General features: G+C 43.4%; 1 protein-coding gene across 2 annotated transcripts; it reads left to right on the top strand.

The window, feature by feature from the left end:
- The first annotated feature begins 296 nt into the window (after positions 1-296).
- LOC118318290 (protein-glutamine gamma-glutamyltransferase K-like) lies at positions 297-16,144 on the top strand. Of its 2 annotated transcripts, none has more exons than XM_047336814.1 (14): positions 297-413; positions 5,547-5,849; positions 5,955-6,143; positions 8,789-9,040; positions 9,614-9,732; positions 9,824-9,931; positions 10,576-10,753; positions 10,847-10,985; positions 11,088-11,280; positions 11,589-11,742; positions 11,887-12,171; positions 12,290-12,450; positions 12,554-12,690; positions 12,797-16,144. In XM_047336814.1, the coding sequence occupies exons 2-14, from the start codon at positions 5,561-5,563 to the stop codon at positions 12,954-12,956; spliced, it is 2,364 nt and encodes a 787-aa protein (XP_047192770.1). In that variant the 5' UTR covers positions 297-413; positions 5,547-5,560; the 3' UTR covers positions 12,957-16,144. The 2 variants fall into 2 exon arrangements, with proteins under 2 accessions (XP_047192770.1, XP_035503699.2); XM_035647806.2 differs by lacking the exon at positions 297-413 and adding an exon at positions 1,648-1,745.
- The last annotated feature ends 4,663 nt before the right edge of the window (positions 16,145-20,807 follow it).

The following is a 20,807-nucleotide window of genomic DNA, read 5'->3' as shown; positions in this document are numbered from 1 at the left end:
TCGGGTTGTCCATTCATCCCTCCCTCACTCTGTCCGTCCCCCAATTTTTCCAAGAAGGCAATATGCCTCGAGGTCAGAATTTCTTCAAGTTTGGCACAAATTTGACACAAAGATTTTGGTCACAGGCCAAGGTTAGTGTGACTTCACCAAACCATTGGCCATAACTCAAGAATTAATCCAATAACCATGACAAATATGTAATTGGATATAGTAATGAGGTGATTCGTACGACATTTTATATCCTAAACGTCAGCTTCATCATGACATCATAATGTTCTGTTAAAAAAAAAAAATGCTGGCCATGATTTAACACCATTATTTGTCTTGCAGCTTGACGGAGACAAACGACCACAAGACGGCAATTCAAGTTCTATTGTGAAAGAAAAATGATGGATACGTGTTCAGTATAAAAGGTGCGTCTGGGTCACAAGGAGTGTGTCTCCTGACTCAGCCTTTAGTTACAACACCCATTTCTGACTGTTTTTCGAATGTCAAACTGACACCAACAAAACAAGATAGTTGATTTGGAAACTCAGATTCACCACCAATAGAGACATCCATCCATTATCTATAGCGGCCAACACACAGACTCCCTCTCACATTCACACTTATGGTCATTTTACAGACCTCCAATCAACTTAACCCAAATCTCCACGTCTTTGGACTGTAGGAGGAAGCCGGTCCACGGGGTGAACATGCAAACTCCACACAGAAAGGCCCTGCTTAGTAAGACCCGCAATTTGAACCGAGAACCTTCTTGCTGTGAGGCGATCGTTCTGACCACCACGCCACCGTGCCGCCTGCTAATAGAGACAAACCCCAACAATTCTACAGCCATATCTGCGAGACTTTACTAACGCAGTGTCATGTCACGTTGAAGGTGTTGTAAATGGCAATGGCGTCACAAAAATATTCATGTAAGACTTCAATTGACAGTTTGACACTCGTTTATCAGCTATAGGAAATTATTTCAGTATAATTCTGCAGCTTCAGTTCAGTGCCGACTCGTCACACAGTTGGGAAACTCAGCGAAAACCGACTCAACCAGTCCGTGTGGATAACTAGAATGATTCACTCATATCTCTGAGATTTGACACAAAAGCAGGTGGAAACCCACTCCCTTACATAGAGTTAAACCTGCATTGAAACAAGGTGTGGCTCCTCCCACACACACACACACACACACACACACACACACACACACTTTGACTACATCTCCACTAAATTGAAATTACAGGCCCTTTTTCATGGAAGATAATCTCTCTCTTATCATAAAACAGACATCCTGACATGTCACAGCAGGAGAAGCACGGGGAGGGACTAAAAGTGAAATCAACGATGGCTGTATTCCATTTAGCTGCATTTGTGCATAATATAATAGTACATACAGAATTACTTTTCTGTCGGATTTGAGCAACTTGCAGTTTAATGATCAGTTATCATATGGATTATGATAAATAGTTCTAAAGTCTAAGAGGTATGACAAATATGTTGCTTAATACACACTAAGTGCAATACAGGAACAGTGCATAATACATGCTGCACCGTGAGAATGATGAAAATGGTTTATTGTACCCTACCCTAAGGATTTTAGTTGACCTGTCTCCTGTCTGAGCAGCGAGAGGGCGTGTCCTCTCCGTCTTAGCTCACAAGTATTTAAGGGAGGCCTGAACATGCAGCAGGGAACAGAAGATTTATTCCTTCCGTCTGCGTTGTCTCATTTCGTCTGCCATCAATTGAACTGAGTGAGTTTGAATCAGCATGTAGCTCTTTCCTATATATAACCGGACAGTTAAGCCTTTGATTTGTGTGACTTGAGGTTGTAGAGATTTTTTCCCCCCGACACTGCTGACAGATTTAATATCCATTTAATCACCCTAACCTTTGATTCACAGGAAAACAAGACAAATTGCTAAACATAGTCCTGTATTGATGTCTTACTACAATGATAGCCTTATGTATATAACAGTCTTGAGTTCTATAAGTGTCGTTTCTTGGATGATGAACTCTGTTAGACTTTGTTTTCAATGTCAGTCTGAATGGATTTTTTTCATTCTTCACTCCCTGAGAAAGCAATGACAGTATTTAATTTGTATGTTTAAAACCCCCTGATTTGACACAAAGAGATTCCCATGGGCCTTTTCCATCAATAAATATTCTGTGTGATAAGAACATATTTGTCAGACAAAACCTTAACATAGCTTTAGCCCAAGTCAGTAACTAAGTAAGATTAAAACATGTGAATGCTTTAATTCTGATGTTAAACAGACATCAGTGAAGGTCCTTTTGTTTCTCTCTCAGTGGAGGAAAAAGAGCGGCCCCCGAGGCGAAAAGGTCATGTGTGTAGCGGAGCGATGTTCACTGGATCATCACCCTCCTGGAGGAAAATATTCAACTCTGATAAGTAGCACATGGGCTTGTGCTGTTGACAACGTGGGAGTGAACTTAGACCCACTTTGCCAATCATCTGACCAAATTTACTCGACCGATACAAATTCACATTGCAGGTCATGCTGCATGTTGGACACAGTCATTCAGACATGTGCCGCTGTGCGTCGGGAGCCAGAGAAAGTCTTCCTGGAGTAGTTAGGATGTAACACTTTCAGATGAGGAGGTGACTCAAATCTAATGTCATTGCAGCCTCAGCTGTCGGAGCGTCGCGCCGTCCACAGTCTCACTCTCACTGCTGTGCATGCAAACTTGGTCGCGATCTCACTGTGTTAGTTTGCGGTGCGGTGCAAACATCTTATGTTTCATACAACAGATTAATGAAAGGAGCAGCAAGGTGGCTTGTTGGTTTTGTTTGTGGGCGGATTGCTTTTCTGAGTTTGAGATATGCTGCTATCAGACTTTAACCTCAACCATATGGAGAAAAAAAATTCCATGCAGCCTTTCTCCTCAACCCCTCTTTGTATTTCTTGGCACCGAAGCCTTTAACAGTTAGTGAGGACCCCGCCCTGCAGTGGGCTTTCACAGCCAACTGAGGCTTCCAGGTTTTAATAGTTGTGGTGAAGACTAAAGCAGAGGTATATGTGTGTGAAGAGTTTAAGTTGGTAGTGGAACGGCATCAGCATGGCAATGTCGGTACTGTCATGAAATTTGCTTCTGACATTAATGTCCCCTCGAAAACTGGATCAATGTGTAGATTAGATTACATCCCTGTCGTCTTCAAACATTTTTGTTTGTCCCACGGGTTTAGAACCAAGTCCTGACAAAACATGACATTCATTGGCAATTGCGGCTTGTTAAACATAACAATCATTGTAGTTATTGATTAATCTACTATTTTCTTAATAAATCAATTAATTGCTTGATCTGGAAAATGTCCTGGAAAAACAATATTGTAAATGGCCCTTCGAAATTTAGTTTGAAGACCTTTTTTGTTGTTTTGTCTGACCAACAGTGTAAAACCGAAAGGATATTTGGTTCAAAAGCTGATTTTTTTAACATCATATTTGAGAAGCTATGAATGAATGTAAGCTTGAAAATAACCATAAACTGTCAATCAACAAATAATTGGACTGACTGTAGCGGCTAATGCCTATGTTAACATTGCCAAATATTACATCTGCCAAAAGTCAGCATGTAGAAGCATTGTCATTGTTTCTTAGTTCATAGTTTGACGTTAAAGTCTTCACTGTATATTAGTGACCAGCCCAGTTTTAGCTGCTAAGCAACTGAAACAGTGTCCACTGTGGTACTTCCCACTGTTTGCTCATATGAAGTTTGTATTTAATGCACGCACAGCAAAAGTTAGCAGGGTTATTAGTTTCTTACATTCATATCAGGTTTTGTTAAACTCTATCTGGCCATTATCTGTCAGCAGTAAATGTGACACAATCCTGAACTGGGAGGAGGCTCTTCCCCACAACAGGATCTGCCTGTTTTTTGCACATGTAGTTAATTCAGAGGCCCCGTATAGACCTGGTGATATAAACCGTCTGGGTGACCTGATCACAAGTGGACAGCTCAACGTACCGTCTTGAATGGAGCCAAGACGCTCCAAGACGGAGCCAAGTCATAAAACAGTTTTGCTATTACTTCATCAGTATAGGGAATGTGGGATGGGCTTTCAGTTCCAATCTTGTTAAAGAATCTTGCCCTGCAAGTTTTGCACAAGTCACATGTTTGTTTTTATTCATTGATTCTTAGACACCTGATAAATGTGACTCATCTCTGGGGTCGAAAGTTGACCTGACAAGACGCGTTTAAAGCCTGGAGTTTTGAGCTTTTATGCATAGTTGTGAATCCGAGCACGTGTTCACTTCTTGGATGCTCTCAGCGAATAAATCAGACTGTAATTCAAGCATCAGTGAATCAGCTCCAGATGACTCCTGACAGTATCACAGAGTCAAGGCATCCTTCCTGCTTCCTGCCACGACGGATAGTTCTGCGCGTGTACAGGACGAGGGCGACCCAATACAAAATAGTTATGACTTCCTCTTTGTGTAGCAGCAATAAGTGGAACAAATTAGTATCGATAACAACGTCTTATTCCTAATGCTAGAGAATTGTGCAAGTCATATGAGGAATATTAATGTGACATTATACAGTGGCCAGTGTTATAAACACTGTGCTTTCCTGTGCCTTCTCAAGTAAGTCAGTGATTTCCAACCAGGGGTACTTGAGCGTACATCCGCAGTTGCCACATGGAAAGATTGCAGAGTAAATTCAACTACTTGGAAAACTACTTTTTTCTAAGCAAAACATTTAAATGGTTCGATGAATGTAATTTATAATTCAGAGATATGTACAAAATATAAAATGTAAACACTATAAACAGAGCAGTAACAATAATTGCACATGGAGGAGTAAGTATTGCACAGTTGGTTATTGCACTTTCAATTTGAAATGTAATGAATATTGCCCTTTTAAGTGTTCCAGTATTATTACAGCGGTTGAGTCCTGGGGAGTGTGTGTGTGTGTGCGCTTGCGTGCGCGTGTGTGTGTGCGCGCGTGTGTGTTCTACTGAGAGCAGTGCTGGAAGGAAAAGACCTGCGATACGGCTCCTTCACACACTTGGGGTGAAGGAGCTGTTCAGTGCAGAGACAGTGTCCTGCGTGGGGTGGGAGTCGCTCTCCATCACTGACGATAGCTTTACTTTAATCCTCCTCTTTCCCACCACCGGCACTGTGTCCAAGGGGCATCCCACCACAGAGCTGGCCTTCTTGATCCGTTTGTCAGGTCTCTTCCTACATGTCAGCAGTTGGAATGCTCCTGCTGCTCCAGCAGACCACTCCATATCAAAAAGGAATCAAACAGTGGATTAACGTTGAGACTAGTTCACTGTATTCATTTCATTTAATAGCGTGACACGTTTTTGAGCCATCAGTCGATTTGAAGACCTGACAAAGTAAACTCCTCTCACTTTTGCTCATTGTGGGATTTGTTGGGTTTTCCCTGTTGTATTGTAATATTGACCTCACTATGTTAAGTGCCTTGAGACAATGTATGTTGTGATATGGCGCTATACAAATAAAATTGAATTGAATTGAATTGAACTTGTTTGGAGCCTCATGTATAAAAAATGGTGTGACATCTCTTAGGATACCGGTGCAGGATGCCTGTGGAGATACGGTCAATCAGACGCAGAAGTGCAGTGGGTCGGTTTCCATCTGTCACGCTCGGATTTGAGGAGGACACAGAGGAAGAAAAAGAACAACCGGAAGAAAACAATGTTCAGACGGATAATGCATGTAAGCGGTGGCTGCGGAAGGTCTGTCCGTGCTGCTGTCCCAGGACAAAGGACGATGACGTCACAGATACAGTGGTCACTGGGATTGATGAGCTGGATAAGGAGGACGGGATGGATGAGGTGAAGCCTGGGACCGATGACATCGAGCTTGATGGTAACTGGCATCTTGGAGGGCTCACAATCATGTCACCACACAATATGAAAACGCGAGCCGTATCATAAGACTTGCCTCTCTCGTATATATATATTTTTTTTTCAGAATTCCTCACAGTGCAATCAATAGACCTGACGAAAAGCAAATCAGGGGCGGACCGCATGCAGCATCACACACATCTCTACCAGAGTGAAAACTTCATTGTCCGCAGAGGGCAGACCTTCCAGATGTGGATTACCCTGTCTCGTCCCTTTGACCCCAGCACCGACAAACTTCACCTGGAGCTCAAAACAGGTAGGTCAGACTTCTTGACAGAAAAGTCCATCAGACTCATATCACGTTTCAGAGGTTTACTGGACATTAGAACAACAATCCCAAAAAAAGACAGACTTTCCCAAAATCAAAATAGATTCCCAAGGCAAACACCATGTTTTCGAATACAAACCTAGTGTGTATGAATTATCCACGTGACTGGCCTCTAATCTGAAATCTGACCCTTAGAGAAATCCTGTGCAGAGTTGCACATGATAATTCAGAGTTCCTCTCTCCGGGCAGTGATGGGGAGGAGCCGCAGGTTCAATGTAGGGAACGAGATGTGCTACCAAGAATCAATGCTGTGTGGGGGAGAGGAGAGATCGGGAGAGAGGTTTGGGCTAGTATTGCTATGGTAACAGTTCTGGTTGCTATGCTCCTGGTATATCCTTTTCTTTTTTTTTTACAAATGCAGAGTCTGTAGTCCTGCTGTAACGAAAGAAAATCACATATACGGACAATTCCCCATCAACGCCACCACGCACATCTGTCTGAGCCTCAGCCTCTGTTCCAACTCTTCCTCTCTCCTGAGTCCTTTTGTGTTGAGTCGTGTAAGGCAGAGGGAGAGAACGACACACTGGTGGCCCTACAATTACAGCTGAGTGTGATGAAAAGTAAACCTTGAGGAGCATAATTACAATATCTCTTTTACAAAAAAAAGCAGTGCATTACATGTTTATCAGGGAGGAAGAGTTTTACCTTGTTTATTGCTTGTGTATGTGTATGTTGTTCCAAATAGTCCGTAATGTGATGTAATATTAAAAAGACCGATCATGAATAATCTCCAGCCATCTGTCGTACCAGCAATTAGCGGGCGGACAATGAAAGCCTTTTACACTTTCAAAAACCATGCCACTGCTCTAAACATGCTGGATATTTCCTTTCAAAACAAACTGTCAAACAGCAAATGCTGTTTTTCAACTCATATCTCAGTTCAAACTTCTTCTGTTTTTCAGCCCCGTACTCAGTCCAGACAATGTGTTCTGAGACGCAAGCCCCTCGACACGGAGCTAATCACAGCTTGATCAGTTTACCTGTCGCAGGGTTGCAGATGTTAAGTTTTCCCAAAGGTGGTAGTCAACGAAAGGCCCCGATGTCAGGAGAAACAAATGGCCGTATCGCCCCAGGGAGCATGAATGCATTCTGAGGATTCACAACAATCTGCCTCAATGTTGTGTCATAATTTGGCTTTAGGGTTGTGTGTAAGGATGCATAAATAGGAAATTATTCCCTTTACCCCAACAGTCACTGGAGATATGGCTGAGCATAACGACTGGACACAGCTACGTCCAAATTTATCTGGGTCACTAATTAACATGGTATATCTCATTTGAGGAAATGGTAAAAAAAATAAAAAATAATTTGTTATTAACTCATGCGAGGACGAAGTTATTATTTCTTGGCAGTATCTTACTGGCTGCAGCTAGCGGAATATCAATCTTCTCATTTAACTCTCAGGGAGAGACTAAATAGGCATCATCCTCCGGTGACATGGAATTCCTACACTTAACACCTTGGATATTTGACCATCAGTTTTCAAGGCATGTCAGGGTATCAACGGGAGATTTTGACCTGATCTTGGCACTTCTCAGCACAGCCACTGCTTCACCGACACCTGGTGTCTCATTCTGCTGTCCTTGTGTCTCCTTGGTGATTTTTTGTTTTTTTGTTTCTTGGTTGGCGTGATGCAGTGGCTCATTTGTTTCTGTTCTCAATGGCTGTTTCTTTCATTTCAGTGGAGGACAGGTTCTGGTTCCAGTGGTCACACAAAATCAGTGGCCTGTCTATCAAAATGCTCATCTGTCGAAATTGCCGCACTGTGACAAGGTCACCTTCTGAGGACAGAGCATGATAGCCGGGGAGGGCTATAGTTATCCACATTCACTTTGGTGAAGACAAACAGTCTTAAACTTCATCTCGGACACAACGGCTCCTTCGACTGTGCTTTCGCATAAGACCTCTCTAGTTAAATTGTGAATCATGTGACGTCTGTTGAGCGACGTGAAAATGTCAACAGACTAGAGCAGAGAGGAGATGCCTGGGGTGATGATTCCACAATGTCTGGGAACCAGTGTTGCCTTTTTGGCTGTGTGCACAGTAGTTTAGCTGCATATGGGACATTCATAAAAGTTGTGAGTGATGTTGGAAATTGTGAAATTCATAAAATACACCATGTTTTTTGTAGTTTTCATTTAAGACTAGGGTATACTGTCTTCGTGCCCAGGATGCAGAAGACTTACAGTTATTTCAGACCTCAGGACTGTACATGGCGACATTGTAGGAACACGGAAGCTGAACAGCTGCCAAAGCAAAGATTCCATTCATAGTCAAGCTACGCTGAGATCTGATGCTGTCACGACTCGATGTGTGTGCATGTGCGTGTGCTGTGTGTGAGCGTGTGAGCAACAGTACCCTCTTGATCCTTTTTTATTTGGTTTCTGTCTATTCAAACCTACGTGACAAGGCAGGAATGCAGGCATGGTGATAATAGAGGTGTGGTGAACTGAGGTGGAAAAACTGTGCGGTGCTCTGCTTTTATTTGGGAAGGTAGGAATAACTGCATGCCACACCTTTCACTTGCCACCCCTTCTCAAGTGCGTCATGTGTGTCTCCTCTCACCTCCACAGGGCCACTGCCATCAATGTCGAAGGGAACCCATGTAATCATCCCTTTGGTGGAAGGGTTGGAGGATGGACATTGGGAGGCTGCTGTTGTGGAACAGGCTGACAAAAGGATGAAGCTGTCGGTTAATTCTCCACCCACAGCGGCCATTGGCCGATATCAACTCACGGTGGAGACAACTTGCCCAAACGGCCAGGCCATGTCCACACACGACCCTGCCAATGACATCTACATGTTGCTGAACCCCTGGTGTGAAGGTGAACATGGGATTTAAAAAAAAAATGTTTTACTGCTTCAGCTGGATCTGTAAGAAATCCTTTTCCAAGACTGAAATATTACCTATGATATGCTGGGAGGTGGTTAAATGCGGAAAATAACATAACTTGTCAGCTGAATTGAATACATGCAAAACAGCAGTAACTTCCCAAAGTCTCCACTGGCTGGAGATAAAGGTTGGGAAAAAAAAGGTTATATCAAACAGCTAATATTACAACTTCAGCGTCACTTATCCGTTATCGTTTTTAATCTCAACTGGAGTTATTCAATTTACCAATTTTTTAATCTTAACGAGACCTCAGTGTTCACAGTCATGTGCAGGAGGCCGAGACATGCATAAACAATGAGCATAATACAGCTTTAATCAGACATTTGCTTAATAACTGCTTGATAACACACAGACGCTGACAAACCCAGATAGTCTTTTGTACTGCGACGTGTCTTGTTTAACCTGTACTGTTTTATAAAATGTCATGTTAAGAGTTTAGACGGCTCACCAGAGGGCTTTTATATTATTTCCATTCCTAAAGCTGTACTTACTCTCTCTCTGTCAGACGACAAAGTGTTCATGGACTCTGAAGAGGAGAGGCAGGAGTACGTGCTAAATGATGTTGGACTCATCTACTACGGCACGGAGAAACAAATAGGAATGAGGACCTGGAACTATGGGCAGGTGAGTGGGCTGCGTTACCTTCCCACAACAGTGTTTGAACTGACTGGCTTTCCCTCACCTGCCATGTGTTTTCTCTCTGTTTTGGGCTCAGTTCAATGATGGGATGCTAGCCGCCTGCCTCTTTGTCCTGGAAAAGAGTGGAACCCCTCCATCTGGTTGGGGAGACCCGGTTAATGTGGTGCGAATTATCTCCGCCATGGTGAGACTGCGCCTCCCCCCTCCCTCTCTGTCAACACCTGGTCCGGAACAAACAGCAAACAGCCAGAGGCCTCAACAGCACAACACAGTGTCGATCTAAAAGTCAAAGTTTTGCAAAGTGCACAGGTGAACAGGAAGGTCCAAGAAAAACAGGGCAGATAAGAGAAGATCCAGAGTGACAAAGAGCTCTACAGTAAGAGGCGTGTTGCGTCATAGGGTCAAGGCTCTTCGACGGTCCTGACTGAAATAGCTGAACAACGATTAAAGGCACTGGTATGAAATTCAGTACAGATCTTCATGGTCCCCAGAGCAAAAAGCCCACCAGCTTTGCTCCCCTCACTGTCGTGAAAAATGTCTCTGCAGCAGTTAGAGTTACGGCCGTGGAATTGGGTGATAGCTGTTGTGTCGCTTGAGCCGCTGACCTTTCCGGTGGCACCAGCTTTCATTGATCCTGTGAAATATCTCACACAGACCACCTATTGCTTTGTTATAGAGGAGAGTCTCTGTAAGAGTCTGTTATAGCCAAGGTCCCTGTGGAAATGGAGTCACTGTTGAATTCCTATGCAAATAGAAAGGGGGCTTGTTTCTTCAGACAGAAGTATATATTAAAGCAACACAAAAAACACAATCTCTTCATTCATCCAGATCAACTCCCCTGATGACCTTGGTGTGGTGGAGGGAAACTGGTCAGGGAACTACTCAGCTGGGACTAGTCCTACAACGTGGAGTGGGAGTGTGGAAATCCTGAAGGAATACCATAAAAACAGCGGCGCTCCCGTCAAGTACGGCCAGTGCTGGGTGTTTGCTGGCATATTCACTACAGGTAAGCTTATTGTTTGGGCTTTTTTTTCTTTCTTATCGTGTGTTTATGCGGCATGTCCTTGATTGGTGTGACCTCTGATACCTTATCACTCAGTGTTACGGTGTTTGGGCGTCCCCAGTCGAACTGTGACCAACTTCAGCTCCGCTCATGACACAGACGTCTCCCTGACGACAGATGTTTACTTGGACGAGAACCTGGACTCTATAGAGCACCTCAATGCCGACTCTGTCTGGTGTGTTCCGACGCTGTAACACACGACGCACTTTAACTCAGCACGATACGTATACTCCTTAACACGGTTTGTCAAGACTGACCCCCAAGTCTCCTCCTGAAGGAACTTCCACGTGTGGAACGACTGCTGGATGGCTCGTCCCGACTTGCCTCCAGGATACGGAGGCTGGCAAGCAGTTGACGCCACGCCCCAGGAGACCAGCCAAGGCACCTTCCGCTGTGGCCCTGCTTCTCTCACCGCCGTCCGCAATGGTCAGGTCTACCTCAAACACGACTGTCCCTTTGTGTTTGCTGAGGTTTGTGGAATTCAGAATTTACAGAAGAGTATTTACAGAAATTCTGCATTGCACTTTAACAGAGTTACATGACACAAATTGTCAAAATCAATGCAACGGCAACAAAACGTATTGATGCAGCTATTCCTCACATCGGTGACCTACAGCATCGACTAACTCTTTGTTTGTTTGTTGATATGTGTTAACAGATGCATGTACTGTGTACTAATAATGAGCCATATGGTAGACATCAAAACATGCATGACAGTTTACCATTTGTTACTTTATCCCCCCCCCTCTCCGTTTCCCCCCCATCTGTGCACCTTCAGGTAAACAGTGATAAGATCTACTGGCAGAGGAATATTGATGGGACCTTCAGTCAAATCTACAGTGAGAAAAAGACTGTGGGCCACAACATCAGCACCAAGGCTGTCGGCTCAGAAGAACGCAGTGACATCACACACCTCTACAAACATCCGGAAGGTATCCTCAAACAAAATGCACATGCTGAAATGTTCACTTTGCAGAGATCATAGGAACTACGCATGTGATACAAAACCCCCATCAAAAATGGTTTGACATATTTCCACTATAATGTTTATTGATTCACCTTCTGGTCACTCTCAGGCACAGAGGAGGAACGCATTGCTGTGGAAACTGCCTGCCGCTACGGCACCAAGGCGGAGGCCTATTCTTCTCCGACGGCGGAGGACGTCTCCATAGAAGTCACCATGGACGGCGAGGGTCCCAAAATGGGAGGGGATGCGGATCTGACCATCATGTTGCAAAACAACAGTGCAGAGCAACGCACCATCATCCTGCACAGCCAGGCGGCGGTCATGTACTACACCGGTGTCCACAAGGCCATGATCAGAAAAGACGTCACAGACATAGATGTGCTGCCCAACGAGGGTGAGTGGACGATTTTTTGGAATATGGATGTTGTGGCATGAAAGGTTTCCCCTTACAATCAAAAAGAGAATATGTGATTGCATTGCAACAAGAAACAATTCCTTTTCACTGGATACAGTTAAGGTTTTGGAGTGGTCCCTGGAGTACACAGACTACAAGAACCAACTGATAGATCAGGCCGCCCTGATGCTGACACTGTCAGGCAGGGTGAAAGAAACTCAGCAGGTCCTGGCCACTCAGTTCAGCTTTCGACTCAGGACTCCAAACCTCACCATAACGGTCAGCCACTCAGTTTAACAAGGACATTTTACTGGTGAAATCATCAAAGTATCGTTTCAGATGGGACAGATGTTTTCTCTCTCCCTTCTGTTCTGTCACACAGCCGGTCGGGAAGGCCGCGGTAGGACAGAGGATGGCGGTGACGATTTCGTTCACAAACCCACTGCCGCAGGTGCTGAAGGCAGTGATATTCCACTTCGAAGGACTGGGCCTCCTAACTGCTCGAAAGATTACCTATGGGTGAGGAGGAAAATATACTCGATATCATGCTCATTTTTTTTTCCCCACTACCTCGTCTGCCTTTCTCTTTTGTGACTGCCGCTGTCATTTCCTGTCTTAACCTCAGAGATATTGGCAGCCATGCCTCCGTGTCTCTAACTGAACACTTCGTCCCCACCCTGCCCGGACCAAGGAAATTACTGGCTTCATTGGACTGCAAGCAGCTCACTCAGGTTCACGGTGTGACAGACATCACGGTGGAGGGGGAAAGCAATGGCGCTTCATAGCCATTTGAAAACAGAGACACTTTTATTCCCTCAATAAATTCACCGACTCTATTTCATTTTCTAACTTTAATATTTTTTACATAACTTATATGATATGATATATATATATATATATATATGATATATCTTTAAGATATGACACCGCTTTACTGTGCATGAGCATTTTAAAATGACCAAAGAAAGATGACTAATCATGAAACGTCGAAGAAAAAAATGCAGCATCTGTGGGATTTCATCTCAAAATAGACAGAAATCTTATATCTTATATGAAACCCAGTATGAGCTAACGTCAAGTTGTTTTTACATTTTCATGTGGATTGAAGATCTTGTGAGACGGTTCCACAATATGCAGGCGTATAACTAGTCCCGCAGTGGTGTCACAACGTGGAAGCTTCAACGAAAGAATCGTGCTTCTGTAAAATCCAGCTCTCTATGTGTTATATTTGTATATACCAAATATTTATTTTGTTTACATCGCCATGTGACAATAAGAATTACCTTCATCAGAAATGTCTCAATATTGCTGCCAACGGTGACTTATTGACCCAACATTATAAAGCTTGTCTTTGTCGTTGACATCCTGCGTCATGGAGTGTTTGGTTGCGATGGAACCCTTGGTGGCTGCCAATTGTTGCGCCGCCATGTTAGAGGGTGAACAGCCAAACGGCGCTGAGGCACTGAGACTCTGTATTGTGGTTTGGTTGGGCGCTCAACCCGCTCTGGAAGGTCGTTTTAACAGTGTGCTAAGTACAGTGAGCCACCAAGGCAAAGACATGTTGTCTGTTGACAATAAAACACAGAGTAGAGCGGAGAAGGACCCTTAAGCGTCCGTAGAACAAGCAACACAATACGTATCTTCCATAAAAACTTCCTCTAAGAGTCAGTGTGTTGGATTTAGTGGCATCTTGTGGTGAGGTTGCAGATTTCAACCATCTGAAATTGGTTCTCTGAAGATGCTCGATCAGAGTTAGTGGAACTAACATGTCACACCTTCTTTATTTTCTGTCCAACTGACAGGTTCTGTTTTGGCTCTCTGCTGTTGCAAAGTTCCTGTCAGCAACACGAGTGTGGTGGTATAAAGTTAATGTTAATAAATGATGATTCAGGTCGTGTTTTACGCATGGCGGATAGACATTGGAGGGGTTCCCATCAGGAATCTCATGCTGCATTCATGAAGTGGAAGGTGGGAGCGTTCAACTCCGATTTCATAACCTCCCACCAAACTCAAAGGTGTTTAAATTTTGAACAAAGTCAAAGCCAAAAACAGAATTGCATTTGGGTCTCAGCTGATAGTGCCAAGGCTAAATAGATGGAATGCAGTTTCATCACACAGACGAGTAGAAGAAACACTGTGAAGCATTGTGAAGCATTGTGGAAGACATCATACCAGAGGTGTTAAAAAGTGGGAGGCCCCAAACGACTTCAGAGGAGGCTCCGAGAATGGAGGTGAAAAAAAGATTACATTAATGTATAAAGGAGATTATCTAAAATATATTAAATGTATGCGATTTTGTTAAAGAGATACAATAGCATTGGGAAATGAAACTGTTTTTATCACTTCCCCAGAGTCAGACACTCATAAATGCCCAAGAAAAGACAATTTTAATGAATCTGGTGCAGGTTTAAGCTGTGTAACAGTAGGCCATCTTTGCTTGGTAGTCTCTTTGGGGCCGAATATCATGATCATTACTGTATAGGCGTTCAGAAAATACCAAGCAAGTAAATCCAGCATGGGGTGAGGAGGTGCCTTTTCTGAGGCTTTGTCTGAGGGGAAGCCACGGTCTCCGACTTTGTAAAACCTCCGCAGCAAACCATTCCTTTTAACAAGGAGAAGAAAAAAGTCGACACAAATGAAAGTTACTGAGCAACAGTTGAGACATTCTTGCCACAATTTGGAGAAAGGTCTTGTGCCCCGAAACCCCATGCAGGCATGTGTTTCTGCCATTCGGAGTTTGCTGCCACTGGCATGTGACTGACAGGTCAAAATAATGAGTATTTCCGTGAAGCAAAAAAGCCCAGTTTATAACCACACCTAACCACCTAACTTCCATGGGTGTTCATAACATCCACAACTGTGCTGTTAGTCTATTTTGATAAGATGAATGGGCATCGAAAATGGGAACGCAAGCATTTTATGATCACGCACATGTGTACAATCACATGTTCAAAAAGCGCATGCATAATCAATTACATTAGTGATGACTCTGTTGCATGTCGGTCCCCAGGGAAGCTGGGTCCGTAGAAGGCAAGATCGGGGTCCTGCTCCCGGTGCAGCTACGTGGAATGAAGTCATTATTAATGTTGTTGCACATATGTGTTTCATAAATCAAAATGTCCTGTGTGCCTGATATACACTGGCCGTGATATCAAAATGCTATTTAAGTTATGATCCTGGTATGTTTCAAAAATTGTACTTCGTCGTGATACTGCGTCAGACTGTATTATATTACAATTAGGTCTGTGTATCCCATTTACATATGTATTACAAGAGCAAAAACACATACAGTTATTATTTATTACAGGATAGTTGTTTCTAATTCCCTCATGAGGAGAGAATGAATTGTGCATGTGTCAGGCCTGTACCATGCATGGAGAAATTCTTTGAAGCGTGCCATTAATAATTTTGTTAGTCTTGAATGTGTGAGGCAAAGACAAAGCTGTTTTCTTGATGTGATGTATTTCTCAGGTTGCACATTATGTTCTCTGTCAAATCCACACTGGATAACACTCTGTTAATATGGATCACCCATGAATGAAAGAACGAACGAATGCCTTTTACTTCTGCTAAACCTTACAACAGCCTATTATTGTTTTCCATTGATGATGTAACAGCAAGCAGCAGAAGAGAGGGGGGCTTCCTTTTATTCCGAGGCCTGGTGACGGCTCCTGTGACTGGATCTGTCAGTTTTATACAGCAGGTGCCAAAATTCACATCAGCGTGTTTGTAGGGAACTGTCGCCGTTGTTTTTATATTTGCTCTCTGTTGCCTTCATGCGTTTTGACATTAATTCCCTAAAACGCATAACATCAATTTAGTGATTTGTGCAGACCTCCTGTGGCGAGATGGCACAGACTGCAGGAGGAAATGAAAAGGCGTGCTTTGCACTTTGATCAGTTCTATCATGGCCACTGAGCTAATCTTTCTGTCTCGTGTTTTTGCTATGAGTAATAAATCAATTCATTCATGATACTGTTTTTTTTCTTTTTGTGTGTCACAGTGGCACTCCAACTTGTCCCCTGTATTGGATTTGATCGCACAGCGTTAAACTTACGGAGCTCTGTAGTGTCGAGGAATATCACTCAGCGCTGCGCGGGGGGATTGCAAGTGAAGTTGGAGGCAGAGCCATTTGCAATGAAAGACAGCCACCGGGAATTTGCAGAAATAGAGTGGGTCAGTGTTTCAGAGGAGCCTAATGTCCCCGCCTGTGGCTTCAGACCGGGCTGTAAGAGACATTTCAGATTTTTCTGAAGTCAACAGTATTGCTTTTCTACAACTGTTCACGCCCTCAGGCATCGCTTCTACAGTACTAAATCACATGATAGAAAAGTTATGTACCACGGCATATGGATTTGCAGTGAAGTCAGATGGAGATGGAGAGAGGTTTGTGTCGGTCAAAGAATCTGCAGTGTCACAGATGTGCTGATCCTCGGGTTCTTCAAACCCTATGAGACAATGAAACTTCAGAAAGAAAAGAAAACAGGTGAGTATAAGATAGAGGTGGGCGATATGATGTTGTACAGACGTGCTCAGGTCGATACAACATCTGTATCCCACAAGGTCCATCTCTAATTTTGCCTTTGTCCTGTAGGTCATACAACTTCAAGAGACAGATGTCACCAGTTACACTGTGTGGTTCGGATACCCCAGGCAAAAAAAAAAAAAAAAGGGCTTCTCGGTGAGCGGGACGACTGTGACATTTTCAAAACAGAATATTCTGAAAATATAAAAGGTCAGACTGATGTCGTACTAGTTTTCTCTAGCTTGGAGAGAAAGTGTAATTCAATACAGATTCAAGCATCATAAATCCTGGGACAGGCAAAATTGTGTCTGTCCTTTGCCTGATGTTGTTTGTGCAGAATGTCGGAGGTTGAACTCCCATCAAGGCTGCAATATGCTCCATACTGATAAAATGTTTGCACACGGAGCCAAACGGCGACTGGCTGGCTCTGGAATCAATACAGCTCATTTAGGGGATTACTGTTTTCTTCTTCACGCTACGGCTGTTTTTTTGACATTGTCCCCCTTTGAAGACTATACCTGTGACTGCAACCTGTGGCAGATTGGCAAGGCTGTCAGAGCAGTGTTTGGTTTTGTGATACATTATTGAATTCTACGTGATATGGAGTCCCTGCAGATGTTGTGTGAAAAGGCTGGATTCAGGGAGCACATGTGTGAAAGTACAGTTCCATTACATGTCGTTCATTTAGCTGTTTTCTTTTTGTTTTGGGTCTTTTTTATGATTCAAGGACTAAGGTGCAGCCTGAACAGGTGTGTCGGGAAGATGTGATCCCTCTGCAGGCTGACGTAAACACCACTGCAATGTCGAGCAACTGTATGTACGAAGCGTCTGACTGCGCGGGTCCTATCAGTATCCCACATCCCAGCTGTGCGCGTCACATTTACCTGTTCCAAAAAAAAATAATTTAAATCTGAATCTCTCTACCCCTTACCTCTAAATATTGTAATTTCCGGACTGGTGTACAGTAAGTAAAATAGACTGCAGCCTCTCATCGTGCCACTATAAAGTGAAGAGGGTTTATGATAGTGGCACACACACACACACACACACACACACGCACACATGGTTTATGAGGATTCTGAACAATCAATAAAGGAGCTCTTCAGCCTTGGAGTTTCCCAGTTGACTGAAATACAAGAAATATGAAGGATGTATCCATTTGTTGAGGGTTAAGGGCTCTTCCCTGCTATTACTGCTATTAATCAATATATTTTTTGACAAAATGACAATGTATCAAATGACAGGTCTGTGTGAAGTGTTGCTCATAGTGAGGAACGTACAGACAATCATCGACTAATAACCAGCTGTCAACTGATGAATATAAGTCCAATATTCAAGCCTCCGAACCCCAAATTGCCTCTGACAACTGCGGTGACAAAGTGTGAATGCGATGCATGTCTCGAAGCGCTGTATGACGTGTGTGAGTGTCACTGGGTTTTGTCAAGCACTTTGAGTTGTTGATAAGACTAGAAAAAGCACAATATTGATACCAAGTCCAATTAACATTTATCTGTGTGTGTCTTTCTGTTGGCGCTGGGTCAACAAGGCTGTGATTGTGGTGAAAGTGAAATTAAGCTGTAGGCCCGAAAAACCCAAACAGTGAGTTCAAATACACTGCAATTGAGCTGAAGAGAAAGCAAAGCTGGAGGATAATGTGGATTCATATACACTCTTACATACAAGTTGTCATGTGATCCATTGTCAATATAACAATATTGATAATAGATGATTTCATTATATAAATTGGACCAAAGCCCCAAAATTAACTTTCTATTGTATCGTCAGTACAAATGTCCAAGTTTCTTTTTGGTGCTAATTACTAATAAAGATTATTCATTTTCAATTGGAAGGCTGTTGAGAAAGTACAGGAAGTTGATTTGATAAAAACACAGTGCTGTGCAAATGAAAGTTAATGTTTTCGTGTTCAGATGACAGTTGGCAGACCACAAAGGTCCTCATTATGATCCTCACGTTATGTTTACAGTCGGAACAGGTGTCCTCCACCTCAGTGTCTGACTTCTCGGGAATGAGACCACCCTTAATGGCATCAGCGTATTCATACCAGCCAGATTACTTTTTTATCCACTAATCCGGGTGGAGCTGTTTATTCGCTTCTCTTGTCTTTTCCCCCCTTCTTCCTCCTCGCTGCTCACTTCGGTGTGATGGATTTGCATAACAACCAGGTCAAATGTAATCAGGACAGATGGAAAAAATGCTGTCGTGACAGCATCTCAGTGAGCGATAGGTGACAGGTGAGTGAAACAAGAGGATGTAGGACACAGACACATCAGGCTGCACCGAATCCTCAGCTCACCTCTGTGTGTGAACATGAGTAGGGGCAGCAGAGAGGGACGGTGGTTTACATGACCCCTGCAGCCGGGGTTGGCTTATCACACTGGGTTGGCTGCTCTTCCAAACAATCACACGTGTAAATGTGCAACTTTCTCAAGATAAAGATTCGCAACACACACACACACACACACACACACCATTAATTATATTGCCGTGTTTGCCAAAGCTTCAGAATGATGTCGCTTTGCTTTTCAGCCGATGTTTGACTTCAATTAGGTTGGACAGAGGTTATCAGAAACAGACTTATGGAGGACAGATACAAATAATGACATAGCTGGAGAGTATTCAACTTAAACAAGCATTTAAGATAATAACCTTAATAACCACGAAAGGGATGGAGAACAGAAATCACTGTTGCCTGTGGTGGTGGTGGTGGTGGTGTTTTCAGAGTAATGACACTGTAGAGAGCAGCGGGCAGTAATCAGGTGGGACGCACCGTGCACCGACAGGTTATCTAATCTTCATGTCACACCATCATGTTTTCTGCTCGAATGAAAGAAACACACACACACACACACACACACAAAAAGCGAAAAAAAGATCACCAGAGAAACACACCGTGTTTCCACTTCGTTTTGTTTATTTTAATTCCGTCTTGATTGAGTGAACCGGGAGAAAATATCGAATTAACGCCACAGACATCAGCAGTAATATGATAGCGTCCGCTTTGTTTATCGAAGTCAGTGCTCGGCTATCGGGTCATGCTCATTACTTTATGTTTTGTTTATCTGCGCCCTTGGGCAGTTTAGTCAAAATGTAGTCAGAGGATCTCTCTGCAAACACAGACCAGGGAGCATTGGGGGCGTTGCATTGGAGGATCACCTTGCCTCGAGCTCTCAAATCACATTACCCACTGAACATCATCCCCCGCAAACTGTCTCCCCATTGGAAAAATGAGTTTTAGTGAAGTGCAAAGCCATGTGTTGCACACTCTGATGGAGATAAGGGGGGGTCTTGGTAAATGGAGGTACAGTTTCCCAAAATAGGGATCGGGACCCCCAAGGTTGTCGCAAGACTCTATGGGTGGGGGTCTCCAATTTAGTGACGTTATTGGTTGCGGTATAGGTCAATTCATCAGCCATTGAAAACCACACTGATTTTTTTTTTTTTTTACAAATTCTTGTTAACTCAATAATAAAATGTCCTTTCAGAGTTGAGTTGGATTAGTTTGTCTCTCATTTGCATATTACGTAATATGGTGTTATGTAAAATGTTTGCTTACAATAGTTGACTATAGCTGATTACATTAGTTCACAGCAATGAAAATTTTCTGAGAGCCCCCTTAAATTCTAAGATGGGCTGTGCAGACGAGATGCAAAGAGACCACGGTCCCTAGCCCCCTTAACGAGCCCCCGGTCCGATGTAGGGCCCCCCGGGGCCCTTGAAATGCCCCTGAAGGTTCAGATAATAACCCTGCATAGGCGATCCATTTCACACATGCCACATTGTTCTCACAGTTATAATAAAGATAAAAAACGATAGCTGCTTTAACATCAGCGTGTTGTTATTGTCACTGTGGGCACTGCTGTCCCTGAGTACAACCTCACAGAGCTCGGGGCTCCACATGGCTTGACTTAATATGATGAAAACATGAAAGGGGGGCATAAATCCTTATTTCTTGTCAGTGGTCGCGTTATGACGACCGAGGTTCACGATTTTTAGCAAATACTTGTCAGTCATTTTCCACCAATGTCTCAGCAAAGACGAGTGGGATGGTTCCTGTCTGTGTCCCCTCAGTGGCCTTCACTCCGCCTGACAT

Source organism: Scophthalmus maximus, chromosome 13, assembly GCF_022379125.1.
Source record: "Scophthalmus maximus strain ysfricsl-2021 chromosome 13, ASM2237912v1, whole genome shotgun sequence".
NCBI classification, from domain to species: domain Eukaryota; kingdom Metazoa; phylum Chordata; class Actinopteri; order Pleuronectiformes; family Scophthalmidae; genus Scophthalmus; species Scophthalmus maximus.
This window is presented reverse-complemented; position numbering and strand designations above follow the sequence as displayed.